The 27009-nt window shown below is 45.0% G+C and overlaps 1 protein-coding gene across 9 annotated transcripts in view; it reads right to left on the reverse strand.

Moving 5' to 3' along the window:
• CEP164 (centrosomal protein 164) overlaps nucleotides 1-26627 on the reverse strand; it is an 89736-nt gene extending 63109 nt beyond the window's left edge. For 6 of the 9 annotated variants that reach the window (XM_066372606.1, XM_066372577.1, XM_066372580.1 and 3 more), the window contains exons 1-5: nucleotides 26504-26627; nucleotides 22409-22539; nucleotides 21550-21674; nucleotides 16955-17057; nucleotides 8728-8839 (exon numbers count right to left, since the gene is read on the reverse strand). In XM_066372606.1, the coding sequence (XP_066228703.1) occupies nucleotides 8728-8839; nucleotides 16955-17036 (194 nt within the window). In that variant the 5' untranslated portion in view covers nucleotides 17037-17057; nucleotides 21550-21674; nucleotides 22409-22539; nucleotides 26504-26627. Of the gene's footprint in view, nucleotides 1-8727; nucleotides 8840-16954; nucleotides 17058-21549; nucleotides 21675-22408; nucleotides 22540-22882; nucleotides 23020-26503 lie in introns of all 9 variants that reach the window. The other 3 variants (XM_066372565.1, XM_066372570.1, XM_066372598.1) reach the window with 3 other exon arrangements.
• Between the last annotated feature and the right edge of the window lie 382 nt (nucleotides 26628-27009).

The raw sequence follows: 27009 nt of genomic DNA on the forward strand, positions 1-27009 counted from the left end.
TTGAGTTTTATGAGTTCTTTGTATATTTTGGATATTAGCCCCTTATCTGTGCTGTTGTTTGAAAATATCATCTCCCATTTAGTTGGCTGTCTGTTTGTTTTGTTGTCAGTTTCCTTTGCTGTGCAAAAGCTTCTTAGTCTGATGTAGTCCCATTCATTTATCTTTGCCTTCACTTCCCTTGCCTTTGGAGTCAAATTCATAAAGTGCTCTTTATGGCCAAGGTCCATGAGTTTAGTACCTATGTTTTCTTCTCTGTAATTTATTGTTTCAGGTCTTATATTTGGGTATTTGATCCATTTTGAATTAATTTTAGTACAAGGGGACAAACTGTAGTCGAGTTTCATTCTTTTGCATGTGCTTTCCAGTTTGCCCAGCACCATTTATTGAAGAGGCTTTCTTTTCTCCATTGTGTGTTATTGGCCTCTCTATCAAAGATTATTTGACCATATATATGTGGTTTTATTTCTGGGCTCTCTATTCTGTTCCACTGGTCTGAGTGTCTATTTTTCTGCCACTACCATGCTGTTTTGATTATCCTGGCTCTATGACCTCAGTATTTAAGGTGGACACTCTATCCACTGTGCCCACCACAGGTCAGATCTGACAATTTTTTGAATTGATAATTTCTTAATTGATATCACTTTTAAATGAATAATCATATGTGCTGTTGATGAGACTAATAAACTATAATAGAAAATTATTTGGTATTAACTAACAATATTTAAATGCTGCACATCTTTTTTTTTTTAAAGGTGAGCAGAGGGGAGATAGTGAGGCAGACTCCTGCATGCCCCCCAACCAGGATCCACCTGGAAACCCCATCTGGGGTTGATGCCTAAGTACTGAGCTATTTTTAGAGCCTGAGGCTGATGCACTTGGACCAACCAAGCCATCCTAAGCGCCTGGGGAATGCTCAAACCAACTGAGCCACTGGCTGCAGGAGGGGGGAAGATGGAGGGAAGGGGGAGAGAAGCAGATGGTTGCTTCTTCTGTGTGCCTTTCTGGGAATCAAGCCCAGATGTCCACATGACGGGTTGATGTTCTATCCACTGAGCCACAGGGCCTGCTGCATATCTTTTTTTATTTTTTTTATTTTTTTTTTAAATTTTTTTTTTATACAGAGACACAGAGAGAGTCAGAGAGAGGGACAGATACGGACAGACAGGCAGGAACAAAGAGGATGAGAAACATCAATCATCAGTTTTTTGTTGCGACACCTTAGTTGTTCATTGATTGCTTTCCCATATGTGCCTTGACCGTGGGCCTTCAGCAGACCGAGTTACCCCTTGCTCAACCCAGCGACCTTGGGTCCAAGCTGGTGAGCTTTGTTCAAATCAGATGAGCCCGCACTCAAGCTGGAGACCTCAGGGTCTTGAACCTGGGTCCTCCGGATCTCAGTTCAATGCTCTATCCACTGCGCCACCGCCCGGTCAGGCTCATCTTTTAATATAATATATCAATTCAAATTCTAAAAATTTTTTCTAAGGAAACACAGAACTTCAGGGAACACTGAACTGAAAAAACATCTGGCTTTTCCTTACCCCATGCCAACACAAATAAATACAACTGATATATAAAAATTACAACAAAATAAGACAAAAATATTTTTTTACAACATAGACAGAAAAAGAAATCCTCACATGCCAGAAACAAAGAAAACGTGCCATCTGAGGAAGAGGTGCAGAAGCCAATAAGTCAAGGCTGGCATCTACCTGGATAGAGGCCCTGGGAACTTGGGTTTTAATGTCAACTTACAGACACAAAATGTGAACGTGGCCTCCATGAATTTGGCAACTGGAAATGAGACATTTGCATAAACCTAGGGGCCTTAAGAACACTCCCTCCATAAATAAAAGAACCTCACGGGCCATGGAAACAAGAAGGAAGCAGGTGCCACACTCCAGGACCTACGCAGGCAAAGTAAAATTTTATAAATAACTGAAACCCCAAGATACAAGTATATATAGAGGCCAGAATGTGTTAAGGAAATCCCAAGTCAGGAAATTAATATAAAAACTCAGTCCTAAACCACTGAAAAATCCTTGACAGAAGCCATTATAAAGCCACTTGACAATGCGGGAATGAAATACTCACAGAAGATGAACTCACAAAGTCCGCAATAAATAATTACAAGCCATGTGAGGAAACAGTTCACCATGACAGAAAACCAGTGACATAAAATTAGCCCATCATGGACTTGGCATGTAGATCAATCAAAAGAAGACAAATAATAATTACATTTACAATCGCTGTGGTAATAAGAGGAGTAAAATCCATAATGAAATAACAGAATTCTATATTAAAAACCCAGAAATACAAAAAAAAAAATTAGAACTTAATAGGAATTGGTAGAGTCACTATATTAAAAATAAAAAAGATTAAACAGCAAATTTAACACAGAAAAAGAAACTAGTAAAAAATATACTGAAGGAAATTATCCAGAATGCAGTATGCAAGATAAAGTGATTTTTTTTTTTTAAATAAAACAGAAGAGACACAGGGAATTAAAAATAAGAAGAAAGTCCAATATATTTCTAGTAAGAGTTCCAGAAAAGAAGAGATATAATTTTCCAAAATTGAAGAGAGTCATTAGTATACAGAGTAAGAAAGCACTCCAGCCTGGCCTGTGGTGGTGCAGTGGGTAAAGCATCGAAGGAAGGAAGGAGAGAAAACTCCAAATTTTGAGCATTACTTCTGAGCATGGTAATGGTAATTAAAAATACCGTATTTTTCACTCCATAAGATGCACATTTTTCCGGCCCTGGCCAGTGGTAGAGCATCGGCCTGGCGTGCAGAAGTCCCGGGTTCGATTCCCAGCCAGGGCACAGCACACAGGAGAAGCGCCCATCTGCTTCTCCACCCCTCCCCCTCTCCTTCCTCTCTGTCTCTCTCTTCCCCTCCTGCAGCCAAGGCTCCATTGGAGCAAAGACAGCCCGGGCGCTGGGGATGGCTCCTTGGCCTCTGCCCCAGGCGCTAGAGTGGCTCTGCCCCAGGCGCTAGAGGGGCATAGCATTGCCCCCTGGTGGGCGTGCCGGGTGGATCCCGGTAGGGCACATGCAGGAGTCTGTCTCTCCCCATTTCCAGCTTCAGAAAAATACAAAAAAAAAAAAAAAAAAAAAAAGATGCATATTTTTCCCCAAAAAAGTGGAGGGGGAAATGCCCTTGCGTCTTATGGAGTGAAAAATAAAGTACAGGTATTTTATTAAATATTTTAACACACCATTTGGTTCGGAATATTTTTTTCTTCTTTTCCTCCTTAAAAATCTAGGTGTGGCCTGACCCGTGGTGGTGCAGTGGATAAAGCATCAACCTGAAAATGCTGAGGTTGCCGGTTCAAATCCCTGGGCTTGCCTGGTCAAGGTACATATGGGAGTTGATGCTTTCTGCTCCTCCCCCCTTCTCTCTCTCTCTCTCTCTCTCCCCTCTCTATAATGAATAAATAAAATCTTTAAAAAAAAATTTTTTTAAAGAAAAAAAAAACTGTAGGTGTGTCTTATGGAGTGAAAAATACAGTAAATATTGATACATACTTAGATACACTATAGTGAAATTACAGAGCACTAAAATTAAAAACAAAATAAAAACAACCGGGGGAGGGGACCGGATTGCCTACAAAAGAATAAGAGACCAGTAAAACATGCCTTATTTACAAAATTAGAAGTCAGAAGACAATGGTGCATAATACTGTTAAAGGGATGCATATATTCAACAAACAATTCTATATGCAACTAAACTATCTTTCAAGAGTGAGACCAGACAAAATGACTGAGAATACAAGAGATAAACATATTTAGTATGCTTGATATAAAGGACATCTAACAGAACCCCGTATCCAAAAATGAGAAACGACATTCTTACCAAGCATGCATAAAACATTTACATAAAGAAGATCATTTACTGAGTCACAAAAGAAGTCTTAATTTGCAACAAAGAATATAATGAATACATAAAATTAGAAATCAGTAATAAAAAATACCCAAACTCTTATCTACCTCATTCCCTTCAAACTTGTTTTGGAGTAAAAATATTTAACAGAATTTTAGAAAATCAAATGGACTAACATATGATATATTTATGACCAAGCAGACTTTATCCAGGAAAGTAAGGTCAGTTTAACATTTTTTTTTAATTTGAGAGTACAGTAAAGGTGGGGACAGTGAAACAAGGAAGGGCTTAAGGTAGAAGCAGCAACAGGAGAACCTGGGCAGGACTGCTCTGGCTCTCCAGAAAGTCAGAACCAGGGGCCTTGGAGACAGGTTCCCGGGTTAGCCCACTGCTCCCCTGGTTGCGAGTCCCACAGGGACCCTCAGAGTTTAGGAAACGTGCACCTGAGAGAAAAGAAAGAAAAGCCTGGGCACGCTCCCAAGAGGGAGAGCACCAGTCAGTTTATTTGGTGGTGGTGGTTGTTGTTTTTAAGACTTTATTTATTCATTCTTAGAGAGGAGACAGAGAGAAAAAGAGAGAGAGGGGAGCAGGAAGCATCAACTCCCATATGTGCCTTGCCCAGGCAAACCCAGGTTTTGAACTGGCGACCTCAGCACTCTGTCAATGCTTTATCCACTGTGCCAACACAGGTCAGGCACCAGTCACTTTTTTTTTAAATATTTGAAACATTTTATTTGAAAATCAATCAGTGTGTTAACAGACCAAAATAGAAAAATCATCTGATCCCATCAATAGATACAGAAAAAACATTTAATAAAATCCAATATCCATTTTTGACTCAAACTCTCAGCAAGCTAGGAATAGAAAGGCACTTCCTCACCCTAATAAAGGGCATTTACAAAATGGATGCCTAACACACCCAGTGGTGAAAAGCTGACTACTTTTCCCTGAAGAAGGCAAAAATGTCCACTGTCCCCACTTCTACTCAATTATTCTAGAGGTTCTGGTCAAAGCAATAAGACAAGAATGAGAAACAAAAGGTATGCAAATTAGAAAGGAAGAAGTAAAAATGTCTTTATTCCCAGAAGACATACATGGTCATCTATGTAGAAAATCCTATGGAATCTACAAAAAAAAAAACCTATTAGAACTGACATAAATGAGTTTAGTCAGTTTGGAAGATATGTCAATACACAAAACCAATTTTATTTCTATATAAAAGCAACAATTGAAAATTAAAATTTTAAATACACCATTTGCTGAAACATCAAGAACATGAACTATTTAGGGGTAAATCTAACAAAATATGGGCAAGATGTACACTAAAAACTACAAAACACTTCTTAGAGATACTAAAGAAAAACTAAATAGAGACAGACCCTGTTCATAGGTTGGAAGACTCATTGTTTTAGACGTCAATTCTCCCTAAATCAATTTATAGCTTGGATGTGATCCAAATCAAAATCTTAATGGGATATTATTGTACAGAATTGCAACAAGAAACAACTACTACAAGTTGATGCTTCCTTCACCTCCCCCCTTTTTCTCTCTCTTTCTCTCTCCTTTCTGTAAAAAAATCAATAAATAAAATCTTAAAAATAAATGCCAAGCTGATTCTAAAACTCATACAGAAATGCAAAGGATCCATAACACAACTTTGAAAATGGAGAACAAAGTTGGAGGGTTTACCCTAAATGATTTCAAGATTTATAATAAAGCTACAGTGATCAAGATAGCATGATACTGGTATGAAGGTAATCAAAGAGATAAACAGGAAACAGCAGAAAATCCAGAAACTAACCCCCACATAATGGTCAATTTGGAAAAAAATCTAAACACCCTTCAGTATAAATGGTTAAATAAATCAGGATTTTTAAAAAATTACATTACATCTATGTATGGAAAAGCTTACAGCTAATAAAAGGATGAGGGAGACTTGCACATGCTGACATAGAAGAGCAGTATATACAATATAGCACTTACATTTAAAAAACAAAATGTGGCCTGACGAGGCAGTGGCGCAGTGGATAGAGCGTCGGACTGGGACGCGGAGGACCCAGGTATGAAACCCCAAGGTCACCAGCTTGAGCGCAGGGTTGCTGGCTTGAGCAAGGGGTTACTACTCTGCTGTCGCTCCCCGGTCAAGGCACATATGAGAAAGCAATCGAAGAATAACTAAGGTGTAGCAACAAAGAATTGATGCTTCTCATCCCTCTCCCTTCCTGTCGGTCTGTCCCTGACTCACTCTATCAAAAAAAAACCCCAAAAAACAAAACACAAAATATGTGGGAGAATGTGTATACCTGTCCTAAAGGTATGGAAAAAATTCCTCAATTAATTACACTTGGGATTGGGAGTAAGGGTTTTTAAAAGACATGTGTACAAAGGTTTTTAATGACTTTTGTTATTTCTTTTTTTTTTTTTTTTTATTCATTTTTCCAAAGCTGGAAACAGGGAGGCAGTCAGACAGACTATCGCATGCGCCCGACCGGAATCCACCCAGCACGCCCACCAGGGGGTGATGCTCTACCCCTCTGGGGCATCACTCTGTTGCATCCAGAGCCACTCTAGCGCCTGAGGCAGACGCCACAGAGCCAACCTCAGCGCCCGGGCCAACTTTGCTCCAATGGAGCCTTGGCTGCAGGAGGGGAAGAGAGAGACAGAGAGGAAGGAGAGGGAGAGGGGGAGGGGTGGAGAAGCAGATGGGCGCCTCTCCTGTGTGCCCTGGCTGAGAATCGAACCCAGGACTCCTGCATGTCAGGCCGATGCTCTACCGCTGAGCCAACCGGCCAGGGCCTTACTTTTGTTATTTCTGAAAGGGAGAACTACTCCACAATCTCCCACTAGCAGATAAGTAGAGGCAGCTGGCGCACAGCTGGCCCAGAACCAATGATAGTTTCCTTCCTTCCTTCCATACACCTTTTTTTTTAACATCACTGCAGCCATTTATTTACTCAGTATGTGTATATTAAGGTATTATTATACTGATTATATTTCTCATGTGGCTCTTAATTTTAAAAAGTATTCAAAAGCAAAACAACACAGTATATACAAAGTTACAAACATAGATAAAAAGAAAACAGAGATTATTAAATACAGCAAGTGTGAACATCATGGTGGATACTGAAAACAAGACAGAAACCCTTATCCTACAAACACAACCACCTCAGCAGCTGGGATACTGTGTTCAGTGCAGACAGATTTACTACAAGAAAGATGTCACTAAGCTGGAGAAGGTCCAAGGAGAGGCAGCTAGGAGAGATCAAGAGAACAGGGAGACTGCCATGTGAGAAGCTAAAAGGATTACAATCCTTCAGCAGAGATGACAGCTACAACCAAAGTCATTTTGAAGTATGGTACACACATTGAATGAATGGATAAGAACAGAATAATTACACCTTGCATACAAAAACTGTACAATACCAGCATAAGAGAGAACCTCTAAGACACCTGGGACGAGCCTGGGACAAGCATAGGGAAACCCCGTGCTACCACAGGAAGTAAACTTCTGGCACTCACTTTAGGGAGACAGCTTGGAGGAGAGGACAGAAAAGACAGCATCAGAATGGGGAGGGGAACATCCTCAGGAGGGGGTGATGCAGCCCAGCTCCTTCCAGCCTCGGCCAGCCTGCTTCCCCACCATTAACCTCTGCGTCCTTGCAGTATCCTGAGTGAGTCTTTGCCCTCACAATTCAAGGAGCTGAAATAAAAAATATAAACCTATTCATAAAAAGATGACTTAACCCTGGCCAGTTGGCTCAGCGGTAGAGCATCGGCCTAGTGTGCGGAGGACCCGGGTTCGATTCCCGGCCAGGGCACACAGGAGAAGCGCCCATTTGCTTCTCCACCCCTCTGCCGCGCCTTCCTCTCTGTCTCTATCTTCCCCTCCCGCAACCAAGGCTCCATTGGAGCAAAGATGGCCCGGGCGCTGGGGATGGCTCTGTGGCCTCTGCCTCAGGCGCTAGAGTGGCTCTGGTCGCAACATGGCGACGCCCAGGATGGGCAGAGCATCGCCTCCTGGTGGGCAGAGCATCGCCCCATGGTGGGCGTGCTGGGTGGATCCCGGTCGGGCGCATGCGGGAGTCTGTCTGATTGTCTCTCCCTGTTTCCAGCTTCAGAAAAATGCAAAAAAAAAAAAAAAAAAAAAAAAGATGACTTAAATTCAGGGATGGGCTGCCAAGGGAAATGAGACCCTTGCAAGCCTGTGTAGCCTCATCACAAACCTCTTTAGTGGCAACATCTGTTTTGGACATACTGATGAGGTCTCAGTATCAGTCTGCAAGGAATTAACAAAGATACCTTCTAAGGGCATCCAAAACAGGTGTCACGGGACCTGACCAGGTGGCAGCTCCTGGGACCCTGGGTTTAGGTGCTGAAGCCCTCCTAGGGACCATCAAGTTAGCCTACGCTCAGACCTAAAGCATCAGGCAATCCAGCAGAGGAATGGTCCATTCTGTCCCCAAATCTGTGCAGGACAGGATTCAAAAGAAGGCTGATAAAAGCTGAACTCCGGCCTGACCAGGTGGTGGCACAGTAGATAGCAGTCGCCAGCTTGAACACGCTCATCAGCTTGAGTGCAGGGTCGCTAGCTTGAGCCCAAAGTGGCTGGCTCAGCTGGAGCCCCCTGGTCAAGGCACATATGAGAAAGCAATCAATGAACAACTAAGGTGCCGCAACAAAGAACTGATGCTTCTCATATCTCTCCCTTCCTGTCTGTCCCTATCTGTCTCTATCTCTATCCCTCTCTCTGTTGCTTAAAAAAAAAAAAAAAAAAAGCTGAGCTCTGGTGTCAGGCTCCCTATGCCTCCGACCTCAGCAGGCCCTCTGCGCCAGCAGACTTACCACACCTTCCAGTCCACAGGCAGTGGGACCTTGATGCCCTCGCGTGCCAGCCACATCAGCTCCGGCTCCTTGACAGGGTCAATACCTATCTCTTGGGCAAACTCAAGGATTTCTGCAAAGAGAGGCAGAACGTAGAAAAGTAAGAGCGGTGAGGAGGTGGATGAAAAAAAAACAAACCCACAATCAACCCATGAAATAACACGTCTTCTGTGTGTTATGTTGGTCTCTGCTCCTAGTTCCTGAAAGAGAGCTTCTAAAACCCTTGTAATTTTTCAAGTAGTAGGAGCATTTTTGTTCTGAAGGGATGACTCTAGGGGGCTCCTGGACAAGCACTAGTCACCGAAAGAACAAGCCATGATGAGAAGCTTGGCACTTTCAGATTCTCCAAAAAGGAGGGAGGGGCTGGAAAGTGAATTAATGGATCATATCTACATGATGAAGCCTCTATAAAAACCCCTAAAGCCCTGGCCGGTTGGCTCAGTGGTAGAGCGTCGGCCTAGCGTGCGGAGGACCCGGGTTCGATTCCTGGCCAGGGCACACAGGAGAAGCGCCCATTTGCTTCTCCACCCCTCCGCCGCGCTTTCCTCTCTGTCTCTCTCTTCCCCTCCCGCAGCCAAGGCTCCATTGGAGCAAAGATGGCCCGGGCGCTGGGGATGGCTCTGTGGCCTCTGCCTCAGGCGCTAGAGTGGCTCTGGTCGCAATATGGCGACGCCCAGGATGGGCAGAGCATCGCCCCCTGGTGGGCAGAGCGTCGCCCCATGGTGGGCGTGCCGGGTGGATCCCGGTCGGGCGCATGCGGGAGTCTGTCTGACTGTCTCTCCCTGTTTCCAGCTTCAGAAAAATGAAAAAAAAAAAAAAAAAAAAGAAAAAAAAAAAAACCCCTAAACTAGGAGAGCGTCCAGGCTGGTACACACATGCATGGGCCAGGAGCGTGGTGCAGCTAACTCCATGGGGACAGAAGCTCCTGCACTGAGTCTCTCTTGGACCTCATTTGGCTGTTCATCTGCATCCTTTATCGTACCCTTTGTTACATAATCAACTGGTAAATGTGTTTCCCTGATTTCTGTGACTTGTTCTAGCAAATTTTCAAGCCTGAGGTTAGGGTCATGGGAACCCTGGGGTATAGCTGATTGGTCAGAAGTACCAGGGACAACCTGGGACTTTCAATTAGCGCCTGGAGTGGATACAGTCCTGCAAGACTGAGCCTTCAACCTGTGGAACAGATGCTAACTCCAGGTAGATCGGTCAGAACTGAACTGAACTGTAGGACATCTAGCTGATGTCAGAGAATTGGTTAGTAGGGGGAAAAAAATCCACACATCTGGTGTCAGAAGCATTGAGTTGAGAGTAAAGGAAAAATAGAATTTTTTCACAAAACAACTTTTCTACTCTTCCTTTACATTCCAAATATTATTCAGTGAGCAGGTATTAGTTCTAAAAAAAAAACATATATAATTTTCTTAAATTACGGTTTTAAATAGTACATCTCAGTCAAGGCATGCTATTGCCATATACCAAGAATATGATCTGAAGCCAAGTTAAGAAAAGCCAAAATATAATAAGACCAAGACTTCAGTGTGGCAGGGGCCTCAGGAAGAAATCTTAATGGCCACAGCTAGAACCCTCCTGAATGAGGGAAACCTTACCAGGACACAAGCTCTCACAAGATTTGCAAATTCTTAGTGCAAAAGTACTTGTCACTTAACAAGCATGTACTGAAAAACCACACAAGACTAAGCGCCCTTTGGGGACCTTACCAACACATGCTCAGAGTACAAACCAGGGGACATGTGATGTAAGGTGTGGGCTCGGAGTGCCACAGGAGCACAGAGAAGCGGTGACAGTCTACCAAGGCTGGGGATGTCTGAGCTGAGGAAGTAGGTGGCACTCAAGCAGCCTCCCTCCCCACTCATTGAACCCTCTCTTCCATGAAGAGAGCTGTTTCTTTTTTATTTTGCTACATGATACAAACTCTAATATTTTTGTATTAGAATTTGGAATCAAAAATTTAGAAATGCCCTGTGCCAGAGATCTGGAGGAACAGGGAAGATATATGTATTAAGAGCTATCTCATCTAGAAGGAAAAAAAATACATGTGATAACCACTGGAACATGTCACCAGAACCCCCAGAAATAACCAGATCAATTCTCAAGAGACATCAATGCTGGCCATAGAGGCATCACCAATATGGGTCACCACAGTAGAGAGTTTGGAGGGTGACATTCCTGGAGACTAGGAAACAAAAGCACTTTTTCAAAGGAGCAGCTGAAACTTGGCTAGCCAGGGACTAATTTATTATTAATTGACTCACAATCAGTCACCACATGCCATGAATGAGAGAGAAATGGTCTCTGTCCTCCTGAAGCTTTCATTCTAGCAAAAGAAACAGCCAGTAAAGAAGTAAACAGATAAATACACAAAGACTTAAAGCTTCTGATAAACATAATGAAGTAAATGTGGTATGAGACAGAGAATGTCAAGGTGGGGAGGCACTCCTTTAGAAAGGGCTAGGGAAAACTTATGGGAATGGTGAGACACTGACACCTGTAGGAGGAAAGGAGTCACGCAGGGCACTGAGGAAAGAGCACTCACAAGCAGGTTCAAAGGGCCTGTGACAAGAAGCAGCTTGGCCCTGTGGGCACTGTGAGAAAGGACATGTGACTGCTAGAGTAAGCAAATAAGAGCCTGGCCAGGTGGCAGGGCCAGGTCATGTAGAGTCCTATACATCCCACTAAGGTGTTATGCTGAGCATAATAGAAGGTCTTAACAAGCAGAGTCCTGATATGACCTGCTTTACACTTAAAAAGAACACTCTTCTACAAAGCAGAGTAGATTGCAAAAGGGTGAGTTATAAGCAGGGAGACTAATTAGAAGCTACTCAGAATCCAGAAAGAGAAAATGGTGGCTTGAGCCTTGGATATCTAATTGGACTCAGTAGAAGACAGTTTTTTGTTTTGTTGTTTTGTTTTTTGTGATAGAGACAGAGACAGACAGGGAAAGACAGACAAGAAGGGAGAGAGATGAGAAGCATCAATTTTTTGTTGCAGCACCTTCACTGTTCATTGATTGCTTTCTCTTACGTGCCTTGATGGGGGGGCTATAGTAGAACTAGTGACCCCTTGCTCAAGCCAGTAACCTTGGGCTCAAGCCAGTGACCTTGGGATTTAAACCTGGGTCCTCTGCATCCCAGTCCAATACTCTATCCACTGTGCCACCGCTTGGTCAGGCCAGAAGACAATTTTGTTTTGTTTTGTTTTGTTTTTTAATTTATTGATTTTTTAACCAGAGAGGAAGGGAGAGAGAAAGAAACAAGAACATTCATTTGTTCCTGTATGTGCCCTGACCGGGGATTGAACCAGCAACTTCTGTGCTTTGGACCGATGCTCTAACCACCACAGCTATCCAGCCAGGGCAGAAGACAGTTTTTATTAAGATTCTTAGATGCCTGACCAGTGGTGGCTCAGTGGATAGAGCACTGACCTGGGACACTGAGGACCCAGGTTCGAAATTCCAGGGTTGCTGGCTTGAACATGGGATCATCTACATCAGGGGTCCCCAAACTTTTTACACAGGGGGCCAGTTCACTGACCCTCAGACCGTTGGAGGGCCAGATTATAAAAAAAACTATGAACAAATACGTATGCACACTGCACATATCTTATTTTAAAGTAAAAAAACAAAATGGGAACAAATACAATATTTAAAATAAAGAACAAGTAAATTTAAGTCAACAAACTGACCAGTATTTCTTTTTTTTTTTTTCATTTCTAATATGTTTAATTTCACAATGCTTGTGGGTATACATTATTTTTTGTTGTTCCATTGTCTGTGCAGATATAGAGATTGTCTGGTTTGCCAACTCTAGAACATGCAACATAAAATTGTCCATGTGAGAAGCAATTTGTGTCTAGATCTAAACTGCACAATTCTAAGGATTGGCCCTTAGCTTTTTTTTTTTTTTTTTTCAAAGAAAATATTTCCAGGTTATCTTGTCATTTAGTTCTGTTGCATACCCATCACCCAAAGAGAGATCATCCTCCGTCACCCTCTATCCAGTTTTCTTTGTACCCCTCCCCCTCCCCCTCTCCCTCTCCCTCCTTCCCTCCCCCCACCTCCCGTAACCACCACACTCCTGTCCATGTCTCTTAGTCTCGCTTTTATGTCCCACCAATGTATGGAATCCTGCAGTTCTTGTTTTTTTCTGATTCACTTATTTCACTCCGCATAATGTTATCAAGATTCCACCATTCTGCTGTAAGTGATCCGATGTCATCATTTCTTCTAGCTGAATAGTATACCATGGTGTATATGTGTCCCATCTCTTTTTTTTTTTTTTTTTTTTTTTGTATTTTTTCTGAAGCTGGAAACAGGGAGAGACAGTCAGACAGACTCCCGCATGCGCCTGACCGGGATCCACCCGGCACGCCCACCAGGGGCGACGCTCCGCCCACCCGGGGGCGATGCTCTGCCCCTCCGGGGTGCCACTCTGTGGCCGGGGACCAGAGCCACTCTAGCGCCTGGGGCAGAGGCCAAGGAGCCATCCCCAGCGCCCGGGCCATCCTTGCTCCAATGGAGCCCTTGCTGCGGGAGGGGAAAAGAGAGACAGAGAGGAAGGAGGGGGGGTGGAGAAGCAAATGGGCGCCTCCCCTATGTGCCCTGGCCGGGAATCGACCCGGGTCCCCCGCACGCCAGGCCGACGCTCTACCGCTGAGCCAACCGGCCAGGGCTGTCCCATCTTCTTTATCCAGTCTTCTATTTTTTTTTTTTATTACACTGATTAAAAACCTTTAAGCAAACTCTTGGCCAATACAGTAAGAATCCATAAAAGAGTAGTGTCCTTACCATGTTCACCAAGTCCAAGTTGGCCCCATCACCATGCCAAATTCCTGAAAAATGCAACCCAATCACCGTTCTGTCTGTTAGGAGCTGTCACAGGGAGCAGGAGTCCAGGAAAAGTCCACATCCAGGAAAAGTCCGCATCTGACCAGTATTTCAATGGGAACTATGGGCCTGCTTTAATGAGATGGTCACTGTGCTCTTCTCACTGACCACCAATGAAAGAGGTGCCCCCTCCGGAAGTGAGGCCAGATAAATGGCCTCAGGGGGCCGCATGCGGCCCGCGGGCCGTAGTTTGGGGACCCCTGATCTACATGATCCCAAGATCATTGGCTTGAGCCAGGGGTCACTGGCTCAGCTGGAGCCCCAGTTAAGGCACATATGAGAAGTAATCAGTGAACAACTAAAGTGACCCAACTACAAGTTGATGTTTCCTGTCTACCAAAAAAAAAATCCTCAGAAAAATATTAGAACTCATTTATAAGGGATTAAGCAGTACAAATTGGTAGTTATGGAAGAGTCACAGAAATGCAGATAACAGCACAGGGAATACAGTCAATAATATTGTGAGAACTATGTGTGGGACTAGGTGGGTACTTAAAGCAGTTGGGGGACCACTCTGTAAAGTACATGATTTTCTAATCACTTTGCTATACATCTGAAACTAACACAGAATAATATTAAATATAAATTATAATTTAAAAATAATTTTTAGAGATAAAATATTTAAGAAATAAAATGAGCAAGAAATGTATAAAACCTATATGAAGAAAAATTTGAGTCACTCATGAGAAACAGAAAAAGACACAAATGGAAAGGAATACAATGATCTTGGATAGGAAGACCTAACGTTATAAAGATGTCACTCCTCTCTGGGTTCATTCAAAAATAGAACACAATTTTCTCCAAGATACCAATAGTGTCTGCATACAGTTCCCTCCCCAGAACTGGACAAGGTGATTCTGCAGATCACGCACAGGGAGATAAAACAAACAAGATAACCAGGACAACTTTGATTTGAAGGAAAAGCAAAAAGGGCATTTCAGACCTGCTAGACATGTGGATTTATTATCGAGCCTCTGTAATTAAGAGTACGGTACTGGCTATGCAGAGACAGTCCAATGGAAGAGGAGAGAGAGTAGCCCCCCCACACACACAGGCAGCACCAGTGAGGAGAAGATGAGCTTTTCCCTGGATGGTGTGGGGACAAATCTAGAGGAAAATCTAAGTATTTATCCTTGCAGCAGGAAAGGCTTTCCTAACCATGATAGAAAATTCAGAGGCCATATGAGAATCTACTGATCTATTTAACATAAAAATTAAAAATTTCTACATGTCAAACAAAACTCTTATGCTATAAGTAAAGGCCATGGTCTAATGCAGGGGTCCCCAAACTACGGCCCGCAGGCCACATGCGGCCCCCTGAGGCCATTTATCCGGCCCCCGCCGCACTTCTGGAAGGGGTACCTCTTTCATTGGTGGTCAGTGAGAGACGCAAAGCATGGCATCGCTCACATACAGTACTACTTCCAGTGACGTGAGATGCACGCCTCACGGCTCCGGAAGCACGTCACATCACTTGTTACATCTAGCAGTGACAAATATGGAACCGGACATTGACCATCTCATTAGCCAAAAGCAGGCCCGTAGTTCCCATTGAAATACTGGTCAGTTTATTGATTTAAATTTACTTGTTCTTTACTTTAAATATTGTATTTGTTCCTGTCTTGTTTTTTTACTTTAAAATAAGATATGTGCCCTGGCCGGTTGGCTCAGCGGTAGAGCGTCGGCCTAGCGTGCGGAGGACCCGGGTTCGATTCCCGGCCAGGGCACACAGGAGAAGCGCCCATTTGCTTCTCCACCCCTCCGCCGCGCCTTCCTCTCTGTCTCTATCTTCCCCTCCCGCAGCCAAGGCTCCATTGGAGCAAAGATGGCCCGGGCGCTGGGGATGGCTCTGTGGCCTCTGCCTCAGGGGCTAGAGTGGCTCTGGTCGCAACATGGCGACGCCCAGGATGGGCAGAGCATCGCCCCCTGGTGGGCAGAGCGTCGCCCCATGGTGGGCGTGCCGGGTGGATCCCGGTCGGGCGCATGCGGGAGTCTGTCTGTCTCTCCCTGTTTCCAGCTTCAGAAAAATGCAAAAAAAAAAAAAAAAGAAAGAAAGAAAAAAAAAGATATGTGCAGTATGCATATGGATTTGTTCATAGTTTTTTTTATAGTCTGGCCCTCCAATGGTCTGAGGGACAGTGAACTGGCCCCCTGTGTAAAAAGTTTGGGGACCCCTGGTCTAATGGGTGATCCATAGATTCCTGAGGATGGAAGAGTCTCTCCCCCTCAACCCTCTGCCAATAGGCCCTCAAACCATCTAAATTACAAGCAAAATTGTGTCCAGGTCCATAACTCATAAGAATTTCAAAGGAATCTTTGCCCTCCCAAAATGGCATGGTGCTTCACAGGGCAGGCCCCAAGTAAGAATGCCTGGGATGGGTCCTAGCTTACCACTCAGCAGATCTGTGTGACTGCAGAGAAGTTACTTACCCTTTCTATGCTTCCGTTTCCTCATCAGTAACATGAGAGTAACTCATGACTTACTATGAGAGTTGAAAAGGAAATACATGTAGAGTTCTTGCTACAAAGTAGCACTATGTTCTTGGCACATGGTGGCACTGAATAAATACTGTTATTATTGGTATTAACAATGTTGCTGTTGTCCTTTTTAAATTAAAAAAAATGTTTTAGTTTAAGAAACTGGGTTTTCCTTGGCCTCAGCACACACTGTATTTCATCATATTCCCTAAGATATTTTCATTTAAAATTAAGCATTGGTCTAATCCATGGTTGGTACACTTTTCTTTTTTTTTTAATTTTTTATTGAATTTATTGGGTGACACTGATGAATAAAATTATGTATATTGTATTGTGTGTTCACCACCCCAAGTCGTCTCCTTCTATCACCATCTATCCCCCATTTACCCTCTTCTACCTGCCCCAGCCCCCTTTCCCTCTGGTAATCACCATACTATTGTCTGTGACTACAAGTTTTTATTTTCTTTGCTTAATCCCTTCACCTTTTTCACCCAACCCCTTCACATTTTTTCTAGAAAGTAAATATTTTAGGCTTTGTTAGTCATATGGTTTCTGTCACAACTACTAAACACTGCCCTTGCAGCATAAAAGCATCATAGATCATACATGAACAAATAAGCATGGCTCATTATAAATAAAACTTTATTTACAAAAACAAGCAACAGGCCAGATTAGGCCTGTGGGCTACAATTTGCCCAACCTGATCTAACTCAAGTATATTGAGCAGTCCTGTGCACATACCATCTTTGCATCAGAAGAACAAAAATAAATCCGGGATCATTCTTGCCCTCACCGTAGGCCTCTTACCTTGCTCAGTGGGGACAAAGTTCTCATCATCATCTTCCTCCAGAACCAGCTGGTCTCCTATGCGGATGGGTCTTCCGGCCATGACTGGTCTGGCCTCAAACACCTGGATCCCAGAGACCCCCACCCAAAGAGAAAATCAGTGACCCAGCTTAGAAGAGAAAAAGTCGAAATCATGGAGCACCTCAGTCAGACAAGACCCTGCAAACCAACTTAGCTGGGAATTTTCCAGATGCCAGGGAGGACTCAGGCCTCACTGGCTCTGTGCCTGGGAACGTTCCCAAGGACACATCTTCCGAAGGCTTGCTGACTGCTCAGTGGACCACAAAAGATATTAAACCCGACCTTATCAAGAATTTGACTTTCTATCCCTCTCAAATGGGAGACAGAATAAACAGTATAGACCTGTCCTCAGCTAGAAATCCTTAGTGACCAAAAACACTAAAAGCCCACCTACCCCCTACCATATACCTACATACCCTAGTGTGGTCACGTTGTCTCAACACATATCCCTATTTCCATGGCCCAGTTTTCATTCAAAAATGCCCTCAGGGACTTATACTCTAGCAGAGGAAGCATATACAACCTCAACAGCAGTACCAGGCAGAGGGGAAAACAACCTGCTCTGAGTGCTGAGACAGAAGCAGCACATTCCCGCTAGGAGAATGAAGACAGGCTTTGTCAAGCAACTGGGTACCAGGGCTGACGAGAGGTCTGACAGCGGAGAGAGCGACTGCAGGCAGAGGGACACCTCGTGCAGACAAGGTGCTCTGCCGTGCTGGGTACCCGCACGCGTGGCCTGGCGGGCTAGGAGAAGCCCACTCAGGGGTCTGGTCATGGAGAGCCTTGCAGACCACCCTTAAGAGCCTTGACTCTGCCCTGTAGCAAAGGTGGAGGGGGGTTGCTGAGGGCCATGGTGAAGAAAAGTGACACAGAGTGGCCTTTTTTAGGATGAGAACTCTGGCAGGAGTGGCCTGGCTGGGTTAGAGAGACACTGGTATCAGGAAGACCACTGCGGAGGCTGCCACCCAGGTGGCAGATGATGAGGGCTTAAACTAGCACAGAAGCCATGGGAATGGACAAGGTTAACAGGACTAGGACTTGGGGGAAAGAGTGCAAAGGACTCCAACTTGAATCCAACATTTCCAGCTTCAGGGACAGGACAGTGCCAAACTCTTTAACTAACCAGCTGGTGTAGTTCTAGAAATGTTCCCCTTTCCCATCCCTACTCCGTAACTACCTCAGGACCCCATGGGTACCCAGCCATCCCCAATGGCTGCTCCCATGCTAAAGCCCAGTGACTCAGAAACAAGTTATCCTATTAAGTGGCTGCTGTGGCCACTAGTCTGAGTGAGTCCCCCAACTGAGGAGGTGTCAGCCACACCATGTGACCAACAGGAGACTAAAGGAGCAGGTCCTGACTTTTCCTGTAGCCACCTCTTCAGAAGATGTCACTGTCCCACCAGGAGTGGCGAGTATGACACAGCCCTGTGAAAGCAGAAAGAACCTGTCATCAAAAGGTGGGGAGGTTGCCTGAAATGTGTGCTCAGGAAATGACCATTACCTGGTCATTCTGAATCTGTTCCAAGGTTCTTAGAGAGGGACTCTGCTAAATGCTATGGGATCTACAAGGGACCACTACCAAGGTGCTCTCTGCACCCTGACAGCTGAGAGATGGACAAGGGAAGTGGCCTGCCTTGTGACTTATAAGAGATGGCTTCCTTTGTCAGTTCTCTGGACCAGAAGGAGCCAGGCTCTGCTGCCTCTCATTCCCACCATGACACCTCCAAGCAGCAACTTGGAGTAGCACCTCAGGAAGAAAGGCTAAAGGCACATTATTCTCTGCAATACATAAGCCCAAGTGGGAATCTGGTCCTCACCATGAAAACCCATTATGCCCTGCATACATACTGCTCCAGCCTCCTCACACGGAGTCAGAGATGAGCAGGGCACTGACCTGGAAAAAGCAAAGCAGAAAAGCACGGGACACCAGGGGCAGATGTGGCCCACTGCCTTGTGGCCTAAGGAGTCTGAGCTCCTCTGGGGGGGGGGGTGCAGGGGGAGGAAAAGGAACCCTGGAGAAGGAAGACCGAATAGTGGCCTGAACATCAGGCTGGACATTATTCAGTACAACAGGCAGTGTGATCTACAGAAGACCTCAACTATCTCAGAGAATCTGAGGAAATCTACACTTGAGAAATGTTGTCCAACCCTAGGCGCATGACATCTATAGAAAGCATGGGCAGGCCTGACCTGTGGTGGCACAGTAGATAAAGCGTCGACCTGGAAATGCTGAGGTTGCTGGTTCGAAACCCTGGGCTTGCCTGGTCAAGGCACATATGGGAGTTGATGCTTCCAGCTCCTCCCCCCTTCTCTCTCTCCCCTCTCTCTCTCCTCTCTAAAATGAATAAATAAAAATAAAAAAATTTAAAAAAAAAAAAAAAAAGCAAGTACCTTGTTGTATTTGCTTTAAGGAAAAAAAAAAAAGAAAGCATGGGCAGGTGAAAAATCTACACTTGAGAAATGTCCATCCCTAGGCACATGACATCTATAGAAAGCATGGGCAGGTGAAATTAGCTATATACATAATCATCTGTGTTTAACTATTTAAAGGTTAGAAAGAATCTGGAAAATCTGGATTCTTGAATCACTCAAATGTCAAACAAACCTTCCATAACAAAAAAATTAAAAAATTTTTAAATTTTTATTTAATTAAATAAATTCATAAACTTAGGCAAATTAAATTAAATAAATCGCCTTGCTTGGCTCCAGAAAAAATGAGAGCAGGGACAAGGCCACAAGAGCAGGAACTGTAGGAAGGAGGATGGTGGGGTAAGAAGAGACCACATTTATGTGATGGATACCAGAAAGCATTTACTCATCCAAGAACTGTTTATCGAGCTAAGCTGGTTTACTGCTGGGCACAGGCGAGGCAATGGTGACAACACTTTCAGCAGCTGCTCCCCTGGAGCTACAGTCTCGTGAAGGAGGGCAACAAACCAATCAAAACATTACAGAGAGCCTGACCAGGCAGTGGCGCAGTGGATAGAGCGTTGGACTGGGATGCAGAGGACCGAGGTTCGAGACCCCGAGGTCGCCACCTTGAGTGTGGGCTCATCTGGTTTGAGCAAAAGCTCACCAGCTTGGACCCAAGGTCACTGGCTTGAGCAAGGGGTTACTCGGTCTGCTGAAGGCCTGCAGTCAAGGCACATATGAGAAAGCAATCAATGAACAACTAAGGTGTCGCAACAAAAAACTGATGATTGATGCTTCTCATCTATCTCTGTTCCTGTCTATCTGTCCCTATCTATCCCTCTCTCTGACTCTGTCTCTGTAAAAAAAAAAAAAAAAAAAAACATCACAGAGAAATGTATAACTAGGAGGTACTCCTCTGGAGGAAATGAGCCTGACTTAATAGTTTCTGCTGAGCACTAAAGGACAGAGAGGGGGAGAAGGTGTTCTAACAGCAGCGGCACATGCAAAGGCCCTTCAACAGAAAATAACATCAAGCAAGTAGCAGCATGGTTGGTGATGATGCCATGGAGGTGGGTGATAGCCAGGCCATGCTGAGAAGTTGGCCTTCATAATGAGAAAGCCAAGAAAGAATTTTTTTGGTAGATGTTTTAAAAAGCTCTCTGGTAGCCGTTGGGAACACAGACTAGAATGGAGGCCAAACTGGAATGAAGAAAATCAAGAGTCGCTGCAAAGAGACTAAGTAGGAAGCCATGATGCCTGACGAGGTGGGGGCACAGTGGATAGAGCATCAGCCTATGACACAGAGGACCCAGGTTTGAAACCCCAAGGTCACCAGCTTGAGCACCAGCTCATCCAGCTTGAGTACAGGCTCACCCGCTTAAACACAGGGTCGCTGGCTTGAGCGTAGGATCATAGACTCAAAGACATGACCCCATGGTTGCTGACTTGAGCAAGGGGTCACTTGCTCTGCTGTAGCTGCCCCCCTCCATCAAGGCACATATGAGAAGGCAATCAATGAACAATGAAGGTGCCACAACAAAGAATTAATGCTTGTCATCTGTGGAGCAGCTGTGTTAGGCTTGCTCGCAGGGTTACCAGCTGCAAGCCCTCTGCCTGATTGGTGAGTGAGTGTGTGGCAGAGGCATGTGTGCACAGCCTATATAAGACAATGGGTGCTTGCTCTCGAGAGAGATGAAGATAGGGGATTGCAGATGTACAGCCAGCCTGCCTGCCAGCCTGCCTGCCCGCCTGCCCACCCACCCACCACTGCAAGGGGCTATTTTGCTGTTTGTTTGCCTGAGAGGCGGTTTCCCCTGCCTGTGTGCTTGTCTGCCACTGTGAGACTCTATTAAATGGAATGGCCTAATCCTTTCTGGTTCCAGTTTCTTTACTGTGTGCCCGAATCCAATGTGAACCTGCCTGGCCTTGGTTACCAGCATTACCTCAGGAAGATGAGATGTCTAAGAAAGCATCCCTGAGATATGCGATTGCAAATACATAGCACATATCCTAATATAAATATTTCCTTCCAAGTCTGACATTGTGAGGGGCATCCCTAGTCAATCACAGTACCCTAAACAATCCTTCAGAACCATCAATACTATACTCCATGTAGCACTTACCAACAGATCACATGAAATTTGATGAGATCTACTTGCCACCAGGACTGAGACCCTCTACGAGCCATAACAATTGTAGGGGAGGGGTCATCCAACTGCATTCATCCATCTCCTATCAATCCCAGAATCTAGGAGGAAAAAAGTGGCTCATCCACCTCCTCCAAGAAGCCCTCCCTGGATAACCTCAGTCCCTTCCATCAATTTATAACCTCCTTAACAGTAAGGACACAGTTTTCATGTGTTAATGGATGTATTACTCCTAACATTACCTTTTTCATGGGAGTATGTTCCACCTCTCCTGTTAAACCACAAACTTATGAAGGCCATGCCTCCTCCTTCTTCTGCATTTTCTGACGAAGTCCAAAATAAGGTATATAAACTGCATGAGCTCTGTCTCTGCTATAAACCATTTAACATAAAACCAAGGAAACTCAAAAGTAAAAAAAAAAAAACACAACAAAACACACACACAAAAATGTAAGAGCTTTGGTCTAACTACTCCTCCACCGCCAAATGTTTCCTCTCCACACTTAGGTGACAAGTATAATAGTAGAGAAGTACCAGCTCTGAGGCCAGGAACACCTGAACTCAAATCCCAGCTCTCTCACCAGCTGCATGATTTTAGGCAAATTAGGCAAGGTCCTTCACCTCCCAAAGCCTCAATAACCTCAGGTGTATCATGGAAAGGATCATGATAATCAACATCAGAAGGTTATTTGAGGATTAAATGAGACATTTATAAAGTACTTAGCCTAGTCCCTGATACACAATTTATGTTAAACAAACCTAGCAGTTTTATTGATATTATTGCCAATTCCATAGATAGGTAATTATTAAGCCAAAAATCAGTTTCTAGCCTGACCTGTGGTGGTGCAGTGGATAAAGCGTCGACCTGGAACGCTGAGGTTGGTAGTTCAAAATCTTGGGCTTGCCTGACCAAGGCACATATGGGAGTTGATGCTTCCTGCTCCTCCCCTCTTCTCTCTCTCCTCTCTAAAATGAATAAATAAAAATCTAAAATAAGTTTTAATTGCTTTCTAAGAAACTTCCCCCATTTGCCTGTTCTGCCCTCTGGACCTAAAGAGAGCACCCCAGGCTTCTCTACTCCAAACTAAGCAGTCCCTTCCATTCAATACATGCCCTTGCTCCCCAACCCCTCGACATTGTGGTTACCTTCCTAGAATGCTGTCTGATTTGTCAGCACAAAAAGTTTTGTACATCTGAACATTAACAAAGCATATTCACGCATATGCACAAATAGGGTTCCCTGCATATTTACTCCTTCCTCCCTGCTTGGACAATTATGAAGAAAGCTCATCACAGGGAAAAAAATTACCACAGAAGGCTTTGGGGAGAAGGCAGAAGACATCAGAGTTGATTATGTAGTGGTAATAAGCACAGGTTTTAGAACTCCTTGAATTTAATCCCAGCTCTACCACTTAACAGCTGAGCAATTTGCCTCAGTTTCCTCATCTGTAAAATGGGGATAACAATATTTATCTCAAAGTCAGATGTAAAATATATGTGAGAGTGATACATGTTAAAATACTTAAAACACAGTAAGAGCTAAATAAATGTCAGTTGGTGTTGTTATTACTACTATTCACATTCTTAAAGGGCTTACTTAACATTGTTACAGAGGACAAATCCAGTACAAAGGAATATAAGCTAAGGTCTTTCAGACACTCAATAACCAATTATTGAACACATACTGCCTGTGGCCAAGGCCAGGCAGGTCCACATTGGATCCGGACAGATGGTAGAAAAACTGCGGAACTGGAAAAGCATTGGCCATTTCATTTAATAAAGTCTCACAACAGCTGACAAGCACACAGGCAGGGGAAACCACCTCTCAGTCAAACAAACAGCAAAACGGCCCATCACAGTGGCTGGCGGGCGGGCAACCCGCACATCTGCAATCCCCCATCTTTCATCTCTCTCCAGCACCCATAGCCCTATATAGGCTATGCACATGTGCCTCTGCCACATGCTCACACACTAATCAAGCAAAGTGCTTGCAGCTGGTAACCCCGCCAGCAAGCCTAACACAGCTGCCCCACAAACACCTACCACGGGTTAGGCACTGTGCTCACTGTTAGGGCTACAAACCTGATTACACATGGGTTTGAACTACAGCTCAGCCTTTTGGAAAGCCAAACACATAAACACATAATTGTATACTAGGTTTAGCACATTAAGGGAAGGAACAAAATCCAATGGGACACAAAAGTAAGGGAACTAACCTGACTTTGGGAGATCAGGGAAAGCATCACAGAGTGCAGGACCATTGAAGTGGTTTTTTTTTTTTTTTTTTTTGAAGTGGTTCTTGAAGAACAAACAGGAGCCTTATCTTTATCCTGGCAGGAAAAGGGAGTAAGGGGATTTAAGGCAGAATAGCAGCAGCCAAAGAGGCAGGAGAGAATATGATGGGCACAGGGACCTCATTATGACAACAAAAGCTTATATTCACTGAACACTTCCTATGTTCCAAGAACTGTACTAATACTTTATTTACATACTTCATCTCACCTTATCCTCTCAGCAAGGTAGAGATTATTATCCCCTGTGGGGCAGCTATATTAGGCTTACTGGAAGATGTACCAGCTGCAAGCACTTTGCTTGATTAGTGCATGGGCACATGGCAGAGGCACGTGTGCACAGCCTATGTAAGGCTATGGGTGCTTCTGAGCTCGCTCTCCCACCACCATGAGATGTGGTTTTCCTTGCTCCCTTGTCTGTACTGCGAATAGCAGATTTTCCTTTGTTTATTAGCTCTTTCCCTTTTGTTGTTTATTTACTCGCCTGTCTTTGCGAGCCTTCTATAAATGGGTTAAGGCCCAACGCTTTCTGGCTGCGCAGTTTCTCTACCATCTGCCTGAATCCAATGTGAACCTGCCTGGCCTTGGCCACCAGCATTACATCCCTGTTCTTCATATAAGGAAACTGAGTCTCAGCAAGGTTTAAAAGATTTTTTTTTTTTTCATTTTTCTGAAGCTGGAAACAGGGAGAGACAGTCAGACAGACTCCCACATGCGCCCAACCGGGATCCACCCGGCACGCCCACCAGGGGCGACGCTCTGCCCACCAGGGGGCGATGCTCTGCCCCTCTGGGGCGTCGCCATGTTGCGACCAGAGCCACTCTAGCGCCTGAGGCAGAGGCCACAGAGCCATCCCCAGCGCCCGGGCCATCTTTGCTCCAATGGAGCCTTGGCTGCGGGAGGGGAAGAGAGAGACAGAGAGGAAGGCGCGGCGGAGGGGTAGAGAAGCAAATGGGCGCTTCTCCTGTGTGCCCTGGCCGGGAATCGAACCCGGGTCCTCCGCACGCTAGGCCGACGCTCTACTGCTGAGCCAACCGGGCAGGGCCTAAAAGATTTTTTGTCCAAGGTTTAACAACTAGTAAATAGCACAGCAAAACATGCACACACTCACATTTAGGATCCCTAACCACTCTGACACAACCAGAGTGTAAGATGCAATGGGAGGGGTGGCAGAGGAGAGATCTACAATGGAAGGCAAGAGATAAGTACATTATAAAGGGCTATATCTGCACAGGGTGAGGAGCCATCACAGGATTTCACATAATTATGACAGCTGTGTAAAACTAATTAGAGGAGGGCAAGAACAGAGGCAGAGGGACCACTTAAGGCCATGATGGTGAACCTATGACATGCGTGTCAGCACTGACACACGTAGCCATTTTCGATGACACGTGACTGCATGCAGCCACATACCAGAGAAATATGGGGCCGCATGCCGAGAAGGACGTTTCATCCTTGGCTCCTGCACGGCCAGGTGCAGTAGCCGAGGATAAAACATTTGCTGTAGTGTAGACACTCTGTGCCGGAGGTCTGCAGCCCAAAACAGAACTCCAGCACAGAGCGTCTAGTTTTGGGACTTCCAGTTAGGCCGTTTTTCTCAAAGTGACACACCACCCGAGTTATGCTCGGTTTTTGGTGAATTTTGACACATCAAGCTCAAAAGATTGCCCATCACTGACTTAAGGTATACTGAAAGGCAAGAAATTATGAACTAAATTAGTGGCTGTTAGAATGGAAAGGCAAGGCCAGATTCTAATCTAGGGATATGAAGGATCACAGTAACAGGATTTGATATCCATAGCAAGAAAGGGAGAGAGAAGTGGCAAATCTTAACACCAGTATCCTGTGCACTGTTATCCTCTCATTTCTACACCTGGTCCAATAGCCCCACCTAGCATACTAGAATATGGAAAATGCCCAACAAACGTCTGCCTCATTATATTATTATTGTAGATGAATTCAGGGTGCAGACTTGGCTGACTGCATGGCAAAGTCCTTCCCTGAGCAAGGAACCACGAGAAGACCTAGGACCGGGAAGGTTGGGGATGATGAGTAAGCAGGTCTGAACTCAGGAAAGAGGTCTGGCTGCAGCCACAGTTTGGGGAGTCACCCACAATGGTAACTGGACTGTAAACGTCACTGAGGAAGGCTGGGTTATGAGAAAAACAGCAGAGAGGACTCTTGGAAACCAAAGTGAGGGCAGTAGGTCCAGGAGGAGAAGGTAGGTTTTTTGTTGTTGTTTTAATCAATGAAAGGAAAGTTAAAAAAAAAAAATTGCCCCAGCTGTCCAAAAGCCGGGAAAGGGTCTGGCTAACCTTAGATTCGGGCCTGGGGGAGCGCCCCCACAGAGAGGTACTGATCACGCTGAAGGCCGGCTCCCCATGCAAACACCGGACTCGCCAACCAGTGCCCAACGGTTGCCCTGCGCCCCTGTCCCGCCAGCACCAGGCCCAGGGACCCTTGGCCACTCAGAGAAGTTTTAGATGGATGCACCCAGTCGGGCCGTTGCTTGTTCACGCCGTACTGCAGTAACCGCCCACGCTCATGCACGTCCCCGCCCGTTGGCACACTGGAGTGCCTCCACTCTCCCTCTTCCTTCCTTTCCCCGCCACCCAAGCCTCCCCCGAGGACATCCTCACCTGTCCTCGGCCCAGGAGGCTCTGAGCGAAGACTCTGGACTTTGCGGAGCTTCTTAGGCACCACCCTGGCTCCCGGCTTTCCCGCTTCCAGGGACGCCGCGCAGTTGCCCTGCATAGGCCAACAACCACTTCCGGATAGGGTACCAACCTAGCAACTGGGAGTCCCGCCTCTTCCCGGAGTTGATAGGTCATAGTATGAAAGCTCTGGCATTGGATTGGTTAGACATCCCGTCGGATCACGGAAGGCTGCACGTTTTCCGTTGCACAATGGGAGATGTGGTCCAGCATAGTTGATGTGGCCTTGCAAGGGGTTAAAAGAGAGCTCCTGGGGGCATTTCTTCCCGGGTAGGAAAGGCGTATTCACAGTACAGTATTTCTAGTCACGTGAATTAACTAAGGCAATTTATTGTTTATCATTTTTAGTAGTGTTATTAATATCACATGAACACTGATCATCAGTAATCAACATATGAGCCTTTAATAAACAAAAGAAATGTGAATATATG

This window comes from Saccopteryx leptura, chromosome 1 (genome assembly GCF_036850995.1).
Source record: "Saccopteryx leptura isolate mSacLep1 chromosome 1, mSacLep1_pri_phased_curated, whole genome shotgun sequence".
NCBI lineage: Eukaryota > Metazoa > Chordata > Mammalia > Chiroptera > Emballonuridae > Saccopteryx > Saccopteryx leptura.